Source organism: Oncorhynchus kisutch, linkage group LG8, assembly GCF_002021735.2.
Source record: "Oncorhynchus kisutch isolate 150728-3 linkage group LG8, Okis_V2, whole genome shotgun sequence".
Classification (NCBI taxonomy): Eukaryota; Metazoa; Chordata; class Actinopteri; order Salmoniformes; family Salmonidae; genus Oncorhynchus; species Oncorhynchus kisutch.
Genome location: NC_034181.2, coordinates 7833754 through 7849148, shown reverse-complemented (window position 1 = coordinate 7849148; position 15395 = coordinate 7833754). Strand labels below are relative to the sequence as shown.

General features: G+C 44.0%; 1 protein-coding gene across 1 annotated transcript in view; it reads left to right on the top strand.

Moving 5' to 3' along the window:
• Window positions 1-4702, top strand: part of LOC116374796 (C-X-C motif chemokine 11-1-like) — a 29994-nt gene extending 25292 nt beyond the window's left edge. Inside the window, exon 3 of the mRNA XM_031829614.1 lies at window positions 4606-4702. Within this exon, the coding sequence (XP_031685474.1) occupies window positions 4606-4702 (97 nt within the window). The remainder of the gene's footprint in view (window positions 1-4605) is intronic.
• The last annotated feature ends 10693 nt before the right edge of the window (window positions 4703-15395 follow it).

Here is a 15395-nt window from a genome sequence, read left to right as displayed (position 1 = left end):
TTGTCGGCGCTCCATGATATCCTGGTAGTCCATTACCCACTTGATCCACATAGTATGAAACATAACGGTTAGGGTCGAGCTGATGGTGCTCCATAACACTTTTATTTGTATTATGTTTATAAATATAATACAGCTATTATATATGTAGAGAGGTTTTGGTGGGTCTAAAGTGGAGTTTTACAATCGTTTTACCATAAGTAAATTCAATGTTTTCGTTCTGATCCGTTTTAAGCTCAACCAGAATGTTTTCAATATAGTTCTTGCTGACATGTACGTAGTGCGGCTTGTCATAATTGACAGTGACGATGTCCCCATCCTTGCCGTCTATATGAACTGTTCGCAGGAGGGGCACACAGCTGTCTCCGACCCTTTGATAGGTTATGATGTCGGTATAGACAAATATGTTGTAAAAGCCTGCATGTATATCCGCAGGGAATGGGAATAATTTATCGTTCACATACGTCCATTTATTGGGACCCATCCCCAACATGTAGGATAAATTACCGCTGGTCTTTATACCTCCGTTAGCAGGCCCTGAGATTTGTATCCTTTTATGGATTGGATTGTAGAATAGGAATATTTCCATCTTGTTCAGGGTTAGGTGTTCATTCAACTCTGAGACGATCCTGTCGACGGTTCTATAGAAACCTTTTTTAAGCTTAATAAGTTTCGCAGGTTCCGAGAACCTTTTGCAATAAAAATCACGGTCCTTAGCTTTGATATTATACCAACTATGGGGGTATGTAATCTCGCTGAGACCTACTTCCCAAGCCTCTGATAACTCTATAGGCTTTGGAAAATTGGTTGTATACTTCGAACTCTGATTATTACGATATATCTGTGCCGACGCATTACTGGGGAGAGTCAGGTAGAAGCCGCTGTGTTCCATGATGCCCAACTGTGTACACGCGAATGATGCGCTAGTTATCATGACTAGGGGTTTAAATTAAGCCCCGTTGCCTCCACCACATCCTGCTCCAATACCCAACTGTTGAACTTTTGAGGCCAGTTTTTCCAGCGGACCAGTAACCATTTTTTACCCTTTTCTCTCTTCTGATCTAGAATCTCCTCCACGTGAAAGACTTTGTCTTTACCCAACTGGACCTTCTGTAATTCCTTCTCATAAAAAGATCCCTCTATAAGATCCCCGTCATAATCTTTTAATTTGTAGACCGGCGGAATGCGTGGCAGACATTCGGTAACGGTAAACAACTCCGAGCTAAAGCCTTGTTCGTATTTTTTGTCGAAAACACCCCTTAACTTTGATATACGCACCAAGTCACCCACTAGGAATTTAAAAGTCATTTTTTTCTTACGGCGAAGTGGGAACAAACCATACATATTTTTAAAGACTTGAAAAGAGTTTTCCGAAGAGACCTCCGAGGGCTTCATACGTATAGTCTTATGGTAGCTGTGGTTGTACCCGTTTACTAAATCCTGAACTATGTCTGTATATCGGTTGGTGTTGTGAGCTGTAAAATAGCGCCACATCCGCTCTTTCAAAGTCCTATTAAAGCGTTCCACAACCGAAGCTTTCAAATCAGAGCCTGTAGCAAAATGTACTATATTATACTTATTCATTAGCTTCTGAAATGTTTTATAAAAAAATTCTTTTCCGCCATCCGTCTGCACTTTCTTGGGTGCGCCTCCTGCCTTCAAGATCGATTCAAAGGCCCTGGTCACCTCTGCCCCGCTCTTATTTTTTAACACCCTTACATAGGCTAATTTAGAGAAAATATCTATAACCGTTAGCATGTAGCGATTTCCATCATTTTTATCGGCAAGGGACTGCATGTCACATAGATCCGCCTGAAATTGGGATAATGGATGCGTAGAAAAAACTCTATTTCTTGGAAAATGTTTTCTTACAGGTTTATGTAGAGTGTAGGCATCTTGCTCTGATAACCATTCATTCACTTTAGCATCGCTTAACAGACTACCTGTTTCTTCGACTATAGCTCTCTGTAAACGCTCTTTACCCCCATAAGACCCGGGGTTAGAGGGATTATAATATATGTTTTTCAACAGCTGCTCAGCCATCCTTCTTGCCTCTCTGAGGTACAATAACTGTAATGAGCCACTTTCATATAACGACAACATTTCAGTTTGTGAATTTTTATTTTAAGAATGCAACAATTATTACGTATACAGACAATTCAGGATTTGTTGCAAGATACAAGTCCCCGTTTTCTCAACAATCACAGCATGCAACACCCTGTATATATTGTTTAGATTTACAGGTTTGTTTCGCTGAATTTTTAAAACACACACGTCTGATATATAAGTATATAAACAACAAATATGATACACATTCACATTACAGGGTGGTTCAAACAAATAATGTAAAATCTTAGCCAAAGTTATTTCTAGTTCTTCAGAATCCTCAACAAGCCTTGATACCATATGTGACCATTGTAAACTCTCGCCCGTATGTCGGACATGTTTCATGATTTGCTCCATTTTTAACACACGCTCTACAATAACCCCTGTATTGTGGGTTGTGTAGAACTTTACATTGTTCACTTTATTTTCAATAATCTGATGCATAACATTTGTAAGGTCTCTCAAAAGAAAAAATGTATTTATTCGCTCAAACATCGTAGACACATAGTTACCCATAGCTCTAAATAAACAAAATGTCACTCGGTCTCTTGGGATTTATTGAGCCAGAAAAGCATCACATCAGCCACCACAGCTTCCCTGTATTTGTTGTCGTCCACCAGGGTGTGTCGGATTTCTTTGAGTTTCTCATGGATGAAGATGGCCTCCTTCAGTTCATGTAGGAAGGCTTCGGTTACCCCGTAAACTCTAGGGATAGACGGCGCAATACCCATAGACTCCAGGGCGATGACCAGCGCTGGTATAAAACGGCAGGACCACAGTCTTTTCACCAGCTCCTCAAAATGATTGAAAAAGTAGTATCTAGGAGGGTCGTAGAGGCAAGGATGACGACGCTGGCTGGGATGATTGATCTCACAGCCGATGCATTTTTCTCGTATATATTCGCCAATCACCACGTTTAAAAGTGTAGCTACAGAGGCCTTGATTGTATCCACAAAAATAGTACTGGCCACCCCATCAAACACATCCTCAGGCTGGGTAAATGTCGGGGGTGTCACGGGTCTTGCCAGGGGTGCGTAGAGTGTAGGGCTTCGTGGCATAGTGTCTTTAGTGTCGGGCCCCCATGACGTAGTGGCTTCCTCGTAGATGGTCTGGAGATCCATGGTGTATGCTGAAATGAAGAACTGGCTGCTTTTTTCTTTTTATTGTAGAACAAGGCCATTGGGTATCTGGGGGGGCGGGGTTAAAGCATCCGCTTACTTAGTTTTCTTCTGACGCTGTATCTTCTTGAGGCTCTTTTGCATCGTAATCTTTACGATTCGTATATATTATGCACTTCTTTAAATGAACAAGGCTCTGACGCTGTTGGCTCTGTACAAAGAGAGCATCCAACGGTTGCAACATTTTCAATTCCAGTACATCCCAACTCTTAAAAGGGATAAGCAGACGCAGTCGGGTATCCCCAGTCAGGCCACCACCCCTAAGTTTGTGGTTTCGGATTGCCTCGGTGCCGATATAGAACTCCACGCTGCCGCACGGTCGGCCATTCTTTCTTTGTATTTTCACCCTGTGAAATATTTGTCCTGAGGAGTCAGGGGTACCTTCCCAACGGGTCTCGTGGCCCGTGAACACACTATACCCCTTGGTGATAAGGCTCAGTTCAGGACACACAACCTTGCGAAAAACCGACCAGTCTTCAACACCATATTCCAAGCCTACAGTCTGGTCTGTATATTCTTCTCCTTCATCTACCGTATAGAGGGTCACTCTACAGGCCAGGTAATCAAACCGATACCCCCACTGCTGGCCATTAGACATCAACACTTGATCTGTCAGAGCATTTGCTGGCGGTATTTGGGTTCTATACACATTTAAAAAACGTTTTTTTGGCGCATCATATATTGCTGGTTGATACTTTGCCCTTGCTCTATGGGCAACCCGAAGGCCTGCTTCAGTTGTTACCGTCATCACTTGTTTGGTACCGATCCCAAATTCCATGGTTATTCTTAAGATCTTGTGCACTCTTAAACAGGAATTGTTCAGCGGCTTTATAAGGGGCCTTAACCAACCCAAACCGTGAGAAACAGTAACAGGTTGACCTGACACATGGTCACTTACTCAACCCAACCAACCCCCCTGGGCATGCACCCTTCTACATGACATAGGGTCATAAATCATTACATAGGGTCATAAATCAGGCTTGGGTCATCAATCATTAACGGCCTGTCAAATGGACCCTTACTCAACCCATAGCCCCCACCTAACCAGGCTTGCCTGACCAGAAGACATGCACACGTCATCACTACATAGGGTTCACATAGAGTTCACATAGGTTCACATAGGGTCATCAATCAAAATTTTGACACGTGACATCTACTTTAATCTCTCTAATATCAGTGCATATTGTGACCAGCTCAGTAGATGGACACAATGGTAAATGTTGCTATTTATTTGTACACTTGCTAGTAGGATAATATTATTTCTCAGTTGGAAAGTGGTGAAGGCTAACTTCTAACAGTAGTCTCTCTCTCCATGTATATTCAGTGTCACTCTGAAGAACGGAGAAGGGAAGAAGTGTCTGAATCCAGAAGCTCCATTTGCAAAGAAAACCATCGAGAAAATAATGAAAACCCGAAGGTGAGGACAACATATGCAGACTTCATTACAGATTCAATACACACTAACTGATCCATATGAATCTTTCTCAACAATGCAATACTCAGTACATCAGTATTATATCAGTATTTCAATATTATATCAGTACATCAGTATTTCATTATTATATCAGTATTTCAATATGATATCAGTACATCACTATTATATCAGTACTATGTCAGTATATCATTATATCAGTATTATATCAGTATATCAGTATTATATCAGTATTATATCAGTATATCAGTATTATATCAGTATATCAGTATTATATCAGTATTATATCAGTATTATATCAGTATATCAGTATATCAGTATATCAGTACATCAGTATTACATCAGTACAATATCAGTATATCAGTATTATATCTGAACATCAGTATTACATCAGTACTATATCAGTACAATATCAGTAAATCAGTATTATATCTGAACATCAGCATTATATCAGTAATATGTATATTACTATATGTACATTATATATGTATTACTGATATATGTACTAATGATATATGGATAATGATTGTTTTTCCTTTCAGGAGTGTGCAGTAAAATGAATGACACCAGTTCAGGTGAGAACTCGATAGAGAGAGAGAGCTGGAGGAATGCAAAGAAGACTGCCTGAAGACAGCCTGAAGACTGCCTGAAGACAGCCTGAAGACAGCCTAAGGACTGCCTGAAGACTGCCTGAAGACTGCCTGAAGACTGCCTAAAGACTGCCTGAAGACAGCCTGAAGACTGCCTGAAGACCTCCTAAAGACTGCCTGAAGACTGCCTGAAGACTGCCTAAAGACTGCCTGAAGACTGCCTAAAGACTGCCTGAAGACAGCCTAAAGACTGCCTGAAGACTGCCTGAAGACTGCCCGAAGACTGCCTGAAGACTGCCTGGAGACTGCCTGAAGACTGCTTGAAGACTGCCTGAAGACAGCCTAAAGACTGCCTAAAGACTACCTGAAGACAGCCTAAAGACTGCCTGAAGACAGCCTAAAGACTGCCTAAAGACTGCCTAAAGACTGCCTAAATACTGCCTAAAGACTGCCTGAAGACAGCCTAAAGACTGCCTGAAGACAGCCTAAAGACTGCCTAAAGACTGCCTAAAGACTGCCTAAAGACTGCCTAAAGACTGCCTGAAGACAGCCTAAAGACTGCCTAAAGACTGCCTAAAGACTGCCTAAAGACTGCCTAAAGACTGCCTAAATACTGCCTGAAGACAGCCTAAAGACTGCCTAAAGACTGCCTAAAGACTGCCTAAAGACTGCCTAAAGACTGCCTAAAGACTGCCTAAATATACATTTACACTGTTGAATGGTACTTAGAAAGTTGTTTTTTAAATCTACAAAGTCAGTATCTGTTACACAATATGACTTACTAGTTGAGTGACATTTCTAGCATTTCCAATGGAAAAAATAAAAAGCATGTAAATATGTAAATATACTTTTTTATTATGTAATGTCAAGAATATATGTATGTATTTCTCAGGTTTTCTATCAAATAAAAAAATAAGCATTTGACTCTACTTCTTGCTCTATTTGACCTCTTTTCCTCGAAATTGAGCTCAGGTACATGCTGTTTCCATTGATCATCCTTGAGATATTTCAACAACTTGATTGTCCACCTGTGGTAAATTAATTTGATTGGACATGATTTGGGAAGTCACACACCTGTCTATATAAGCTCCCACAGTTGACAACGCATGTCAGAGCAAAAACCAAGCTGTAGAGCTCCGAGACACGATTGTGTCATGCGCCCATCAAGAAACTGACTGGTAGAACTGCCAAATCCCCTCCAGTCACCCAAGTCATAGACTGTTCTATCTGCCACCACATGGCAAGCGATACCGAAGTCTGGGACCAAAAGGCTCCTTAACAGCTTCTACCCCCGAGCCATAAACCTGCTGAACAACTGTTCATATGGCCACCCTGACAATCTACATTGTTTTTACACTGCTCCTACCCACTGTTTACTATCAATGCATAGTCACATTACAAATGACCTCGACTATCCTGTACCCCAGCACATTGACTCGGTGCCGGTACCCCAGTATATAGCCTCCACATTGACTCGGTACCGGTAGCCCCTGTATATAACCTCCACATTGACTCGGTACCAGTAGCCCCAGTATATAGCCTCCACATTTACTCGGTACCGGTAGCCCCAGTATATAGCCTCCACATTGACTCGGTACCGGTAGCCCCTGTATATAGCCTCCACATTGACTCGGTACCGGTAGCCCCAGTATATAGCCTCCACATTGACTCGGTACCGGTAGCCCCTGTATATAGCCTCCACATTCACTCGGTACCGGTAGCCCCAGTATATATCCTCCACATTGACTCGGTACTGGTACCCCAAGTATATATCCTCCACATTGACTCGGTACCGGTAGCCCCAGTATATAACCTCCACATTGACTCGGTACCGGTAGCCCCTGTATATAGCCTCCACATTGACTCGGTACCGGTACCCCCTGTATATAGCCTCCACATTGACTCGGTACCAGTATCCCCAGTATATAGCCTCCACATTGACTCGGTACCAGTAGCCCCAGTATATAACCTCCACATTGACTCAGTACCGGTACCCCCTGTATATAACCTCCACATTGACTCGGTACCTGTAGCCCCAGTATATATCCTCCACATTGACTCAGTACCTGTAGCCCCAGTATATAACCTCCACATTGACTCGGTACCGGTACCCCCCTGTATATAGCCTCCACATTGACTCGGTACCTGTAGCCCCAGTATATAACCTCCACATTGACTCGGTACCTGTAGCCCCAGTATATAACCTCCACATTGACTCGGTACCGGTACCCCCTGTATATAGCCTCCACATTGACTTGGTACCGGTAGCCCCAGCATATAGCCTCCACATTGACTCTGTACCGGTAGCCCCAGTATATAACCTCCACATTGACTCGGTACCGGTACCCCCTGTATATAGCCTCCACATTGACTCGGTACCGGTAGCCCCAGTATATAACCTCCACATTGACTCGGTACCGGTAGCCCCTGTATATAGCCTCCACATTGACTCGGTACCGGTAGCCCCAGTATATAACCTCCAAATTGACTCGGTACCGGTAGCCCCAGTATATAGCCTCCACATTGACTCGGTACCGGTAGCCCCAGTATATAACCTCCAAATTGACTCGGTACCGGTAGCCCCAGTATATAACCTCCACATTGACTCAGTACCTGTAGCCCCAGTATATAGCCTCCACATTGACTCAGTACCTGTAGCCCCAGTATATAACCTCCACATTGACTCAGTACCTGTAGCCCCAGTATATAGCCTCCACATTGACTCAGTACCTGTAGCCCCAGTATATAACCTCCACATTGACTCAGTACCTGTAGCCCCAGTATATAGCCTCCACATTGACTCAGTACCTGTAGCCCCAGTATATAGCCTCCACATTGACTCAGTACCTGTAGCCCCAGTATATAGCCTCCACATTGACTCAGTACCGGTAGCCCCAGTATATAACCTCCACATTGACTCAGTACCTGTAGCCCCAGTATATAACCTCCACATTGACTCAGTACCGGTAGCCCCAGTATATAGCCTCCACATTGACTCAGTACCGGTAGCCCCAGTATATAACCTCCACATTGACTCAGTACCGGTAGCCCCAGTATATAACCTCCACATTGACTCAGTACCTGTAGCCCCAGTATATAACCTCCACATTGACTCAGTACCTGTAGCCCCAGTATATAGCCTCCACATTGACTCAGTACCTGTAGCCCCAGTATATAACCTCCACATTGACTCAGTACCGGTAGCCCCAGTATATAGCCTCCACATTGACTCAGTACCGGTAGCCCCAGTATATAACCTCCACATTGACTCAGTACCGGTAGCCCCAGTATATAACCTCCACATTGACTCAGTACCTGTAGCCCCAGTATATAACCTCCACATTGACTCAGTACCTGTAGCCCCAGTATATAACCTCCACATTGACTCAGTACCTGTAGCCCCAGTATATAGCCTCCACATTGACTCAGTACCTGTAGCCCCAGTATATAACCTCCACATTGACTCAGTACCGGTAGCCCCAGTATATAGCCTCCACATTGACTCAGTACCGGTAGCCCCAGTATATAACCTCCACATTGACTCAGTACCGGTAGCCCCAGTATATAACCTCCACATTGACTCAGTACCTGTAGCCCCAGTATATAGCCTCCACATTGACTCAGTACCTGTAGCCCCAGTATATAACCTCCACATTGACTCAGTACCTGTAGCCCCAGTATATAACCTCCACATTGACTCAGTACCTGTAGCCCCAGTATATAACCTCCACATTGACTCGGTACCGGTAGCCCCAGTATATAACCTCCACATTGACTCAGTACCTGTAGCCCCAGTATATAACCTCCACATTGACTCAGTACCTGTAGCCCCAGTATATAACCTCCACATTGACTCAGTACCTGTAGCCCCAGTATATAACCTCCACATTGACTCAGTACCTGTAGCCCCAGTATATAACCTCCACATTGACTCAGTACCTGTAGCCCCAGTATATAACCTCCACATTGACTCAGTACCTGTAGCCCCAGTATATAACCTCCACATTGACTCAGTACCGGTAGCCCCAGTATATAACCTCCACATTGACTCAGTACCTGTAGCCCCAGTATATAACCTCCACATTGACTCAGTACCTGTAGCCCCAGTATATAGCCTCCACATTGACTCAGTACCTGTAGCCCCAGTATATAACCTCCACATTGACTCAGTACCGGTAGCCCCAGTATATAGCCTCCACATTGACTCAGTACCGGTAGCCCCAGTATATAACCTCCACATTGACTCAGTACCGGTAGCCCCAGTATATAACCTCCACATTGACTCAGTACCTGTAGCCCCAGTATATAACCTCCACATTGACTCAGTACCTGTAGCCCCAGTATATAACCTCCACATTGACTCAGTACCTGTAGCCCCAGTATATAGCCTCCACATTGACTCAGTACCTGTAGCCCCAGTATATAACCTCCACATTGACTCAGTACCGGTAGCCCCAGTATATAGCCTCCACATTGACTCAGTACCGGTAGCCCCAGTATATAACCTCCACATTGACTCAGTACCGGTAGCCCCAGTATATAACCTCCACATTGACTCAGTACCTGTAGCCCCAGTATATAGCCTCCACATTGACTCAGTACCTGTAGCCCCAGTATATAACCTCCACATTGACTCAGTACCTGTAGCCCCAGTATATAACCTCCACATTGACTCAGTACCTGTAGCCCCAGTATATAACCTCCACATTGACTCAGTACCTGTAGCCCCAGTATATAACCTCCAAATTGACTCGGTACCGGTAGCCCCAGTATATAACCTCCACATTGACTCGGTACCGGTAGCCCCAGTATATAACCTCCACATTGACTCGGTACCGGTAGCCCCAGTATATAACCTCCACATTGACTCAGTACCTGTAGCCCCAGTATATAACCTCCACATTGACTCAGTACCTGTAGCCCCAGTATATAACCTCCACATTGACTCAGTACCTGTAGCCCCAGTATATAACCTCCACATTGACTCAGTACCTGTAGCCCCAGTATATAACCTCCACATTGACTCAGTACCTGTAGCCCCAGTATATAACCTCTTTATTGTTATGTAGATGTATTGTGTTACTTTTTGACTGATTTGATTTTTTTTTTACTTGAAAAACTTGAAAAAGTTTTCTTAAAACTGCATTGTTGGTTAAGGGCTTGTAAGCAAGCATTTCACGGTAAGGTCTACTACACCTGTTGTATTCAGCGCATGTGACAAATACAATTTGATTTGATTTGAGATAGATGATGATTTGAAAAACTGTATGGCTGAGTGGGATGAGGCAAAGGGAATAGCAAATAACTCTGACAACACAGCAGACTGGCAAACATAGAGTCAGTTGAGAAATTACTTATCTAAAATAAAGAAAATAAGAAACTATACCACTGAACATAGATAACTAATATAAAGAACGACAGTAAAACACTCTTCACTACTTTAAATGAAATTCTAGGGAAAAAAGCCAACTCGGCTCCATCCTTCATTGAGGCAGATGGCTTGTTCATAACAAAAACCCTTTGATATTAACAACTACTTTAATAACTTTGTTGTTGACAATACTAGAAAACGTATATATGACAAGCATTTGAGTTCCACAAAGTAGTTGTGGATCACTCACTCAATGCTAAACCTCATTAAGATATATTATTAACTTGGGTCAAACATTTCAGGTAGCCTTCCACAAGCTAAGACTAAAGTCTAAAGTCTAAAGTCTCCAAGGTGGCATAGCAGTTCAGACGTCTTTTGTCCTCGTCTTGTCGTGTCCTGTATATATATATATTTACAACTTTTTCACATACATTTTATTTTTATTTTCCATCAACTCATCTTCAAAACACTCTCCTGCAACCCGCCTCACCAATGTATATTTATAAAAAAGTATTATTTACCTCAGATCTGTAATCCTCCAAGAAGCTAGCCAGAAACTCCAAGAAGCTAGCCTGAAACTAGCCAGAAGCTAATCCAGAAGCTAGTTCAGAAGCTAGTTAGCTCCTTTACTGGCAAATCGTTAATATTCAGCTAACCACGGTTTGTGGTCATCAGCTATCCTTTAGCTCGAAAATCTATCGCCAGTTCTGTACGGCGCAGCGCGGCTCGGAACGGAACATACCGGACCAATTTTTCTCTCCATGTCCCTGGACATTCATACCCGGATCTCACAGCTAGCTAGCTGCTATCCGTGTGACCATCGGAGCTAGCAAGCTCCGTCAATCACTCCTGAGTTCCATCAATCACACCTGGGCTGCAGTCACCTATCCGGACCCGTTTTACTGCCTTCGCGGAGCCCCACCGGGCCTTCACAACTGGACTGCCGACGTTATCTACCCGAAGGAGTTATTCGGCCGGCTCCTCCGTCGCGACGTTACCTGAACGCCCATCTGCGGCCTGCTAACCGTTAGCTGTCTTACCGGCTGCTATCTGAATAGACAATCGGACAATTTTTTTATTATTATTTTTTTTAAATTATTTTTTTAATTATTATTATTATATTTTCTTCTTGGGCCTCTATAACTATATCTATTGTTTTTATTTTTGTTGTTGTTGTGTGATTTGGATTAATCCCCTCTACCACACGGAACCCCACTAATCTACTGACGGAACGTAAGGGGTGGCTAACAGACCTCCATCCTATGCTAGCTTGCTACCGATGCCCTGGCTAGCTGTCTAAATCACCAACCAACCTCTCCACTCACCGGACCCTTTTGATCACTCGACTAAGCATGCCTATCCTTAATGTCAATATGTCTTGTCCATTTCTGTTCTGGTTAGTGTTTATTGGCTTATTTCACTGTAGAGCCTCTAGTCCTGCTCACTATACCTTATCCAACCTATTAGTTCCACCACCCACACATGCAATGACATCTCCTGGTTTCAACGATGTTTCTAGAGACAATATCTCTCTCTTCATCACTCAATACCTAGGTTTACCTCCACTGTATTCACATCCTGCCATACATTTGTCTGTACATTATACCTTGATGCTATTTTATCGCCCCCAGAAACCTCCTTTTACTCTATGTTCCAGACGTTCTAGACGACCAATTCTCATAGCTTTTAGCCGTACCCTTATTCTACTCCTCCTATGTTCCTCTGGCGATGTAGAGGTGAATCCAGGCCCTGCAGTGCCTAGCTCCACTCCTATTCCCCAGGCGCTCTCTTTTGACGACTTCTGTAACCGTAATAGCCTTGGTTTCATGCATGTTAACATTAGAAGCCTCCTCCCTAAGTTTGTTCTATTCACTGCTTTAGCACACTCTGCCAACCCGGATGTTCTAGCTGTGTCTGAATCCTGGCTTAGGAAGACCACCAAAAATTCTGAAGTTTTAATTCCAAACTACAACATTTTCAGACAAGATAGAACTGCCAAAGGGGGCGGTGTTGCAATCTACTGCAAAGATAGCCTGCAGAGTTCTGTCCTACTATCCAGGTCTGTACCCAAACAATTTGAACTTCTACTTTTAAAAATCCACCTCTCTAAAAACAAGTCTCTCACCGTTGCCGCCTGCTATAGACCACCCTCTGCCCCCAGCTGTGCTCTGGACACCATATGTGAACTGATTGCCCCCCATCTATCTTCAGAGTTCGTGCTGCTAGGCGACCTAAACTGGAACATGCTTAACACCCCAGCCATCCTACAATCTAAACTTGATGCCCTCAATCTCACACAAATAATCAATGAACCTACCAGGTACCTCCCCAAAACCTTAAACACGGGCACCCTCATAGATATCATCCTAACCAACTTCCCCTCTAAATACACCTCTGCTGTCTTCAACCAAGATCTCAGCGATCACTGCCTCATTGCCTGCATCCGTAATGGGTCAGCGGTCAAACGACCTCCACTCATCACTGTAAAACGCTCCCTGAAACACTTCTGCGAGCAGGCCTTTCTAATCGACCTGGCCGGGGTATCCTGGAAGGATATTGATCTCATCCCGTCAGTAGAGGATGCCTGGATATTTTTTAAAAATGCCTTCCTAACCATCTTAAATAAACATGCCCCATTCAAGAAATTTAGAACCAGGAACAGATATAGCCCTTGGTTCTCCCCAGACCTGACTGCCCTTAACCAACACAAAAACATCCTATGGCGTTCTGCATTAGCATCGAACAGCCCCCGTGATATGCAGCTGTTCAGGGAAGCTAGAAATCATTATACACAGGCAGTTAGAAAAGCCAAGGCTAGCTTTTTCAAGCAGAAATTTGCTTCCTGCAACACTAACTCAAAAAAGTTCTGGGACACTGTAAAGTCCATGGAGAATAAGAACACCTCCTCCCAGCTGCCCACTGCACTGAAGATAGGAAACACTGTCACCACTGATAAATCCACCATAATTGAGAATTTCAATAAGCATTTTTCTACGGCTGGCCATGCTTTCCACCTGGCTACTCCTACCCCGGACAACAGCACTGCACCCCCAACAGCAACTCGCCCAAGCCTTCCCCATTTCTCCTTCTCCCAAATCCATTCAGCTGATGTTCTGAAAGAGCTGCAAAATCTGGACCCCTACAAATCAGCCGGGCTAGACAATCTGGACCCTTTCTTTCTAAAATTATCTGCCGAAATTGTTGCCACCCCTATTACTAGCCTGTTCAACCTCTCTTTCGTGTCGTCTGAGATTCCCAAAGATTGGAAAGCAGCTGCGGTCATCCCCCTCTTCAAAGGGGGGGACACTCTTGACCCAAACTGCTACAGACCTATATCTATCCTACCGTGCCTTTCTAAGGTCTTCGAAAGCCAAGTCAACAAACAGATTACCGACCATTTCGAATCTCACCATACCTTCTCTGCTATGCAATCTGGTTTCAGAGCTGGTCATGGGTGCACCTCAGCCACGCTCAAGGTCCTAAACGATATCTTAACCGCCATCGATAAGAAACATTACTGTGCAGCCGTATTCATTGATCTGGCCAAGGCTTTCGACTCTGTCAATCACCATATCCTCATCGGCAGACTCGACAGCCTTGGTTTCTCAAATGATTGCCTCGCCTGGTTCACCAACTACTTCTCTGATAGAGTTCAGTGTGTCAAGTCGGAGGGTCTGCTGTCCGGACCTCTGGCAGTCTCTATGGGGGTGCCACAGGGTTCAATTCTTGGACCGACTCTCTTCTCTGTATACATCAATGAGGTCGCTCTTGCTGCTGGTGAGTCCCTGATCCACCTCTACGCAGACGACACCATTCTGTATACTTCCGGCCCTTCTTTGGACACTGTGTTAACAACCCTCCAGGCAAGCTTCAATGCCATACAACTCTCCTTCCGTGGCCTCCAATTGCTCTTAAATACAAGTAAAACTAAATGCATGCTCTTCAACCGATCGCTACCTGCACCTACCCGCCTGTCCAACATCACTACTCTGGACGGCTCTGACTTAGAATACGTGGACAACTACAAATACTTAGGTGTCTGGTTAGACTGTAAACTCTCCTTCCAGACCCATATCAAACATCTCCAATCCAAAGTTAAATCTAGAATTGGCTTCCTATTTCGCAACAAAGCATCCTTCACTCATGCTGCCAAACATACCCTTGTAAAACTGACCATCCTACCAATCCTCGACTTTGGCGATGTCATTTACAAAATAGCCTCCAATACCCTACTCAACAAATTGGATGCAGTCTATCACAGTGCAATCCGTTTTATCACCAAAGCCCCATATACTACCCACCATTGCGACCTGTACGCTCTCGTTGGCTGGCCCTCGCTTCATACTCGTCGCCAAACCCACTGGCTCCATGTCATCTACAAGACCCTGCTAGGTAAAGTCCCCCCTTATCTCAGCTCGCTGGTCACCATAGCATCTCCCACCTGTAGCACACGCTCCAGCAGGTATATCTCTCTAGTCACCCCCAAGACCAATTCTTTCTTTGGCCGCCTCTCCTTCCAGTTCTCTGCTGCCAATGACTGGAACGAACTACAAAAATCTCTGAAACTGGAAACACTTATCTCCCTCACTAGCTTTAAGCACCAACTGTCAGAGCAGCTCACAGATTACTGCACCTGTACATAGCCCACCTAAAATTTAGCCCAAACAACTACCTCTTTCCCAACTGTATTTAATTTTTATTTATTTATTTATTTTGCTCCT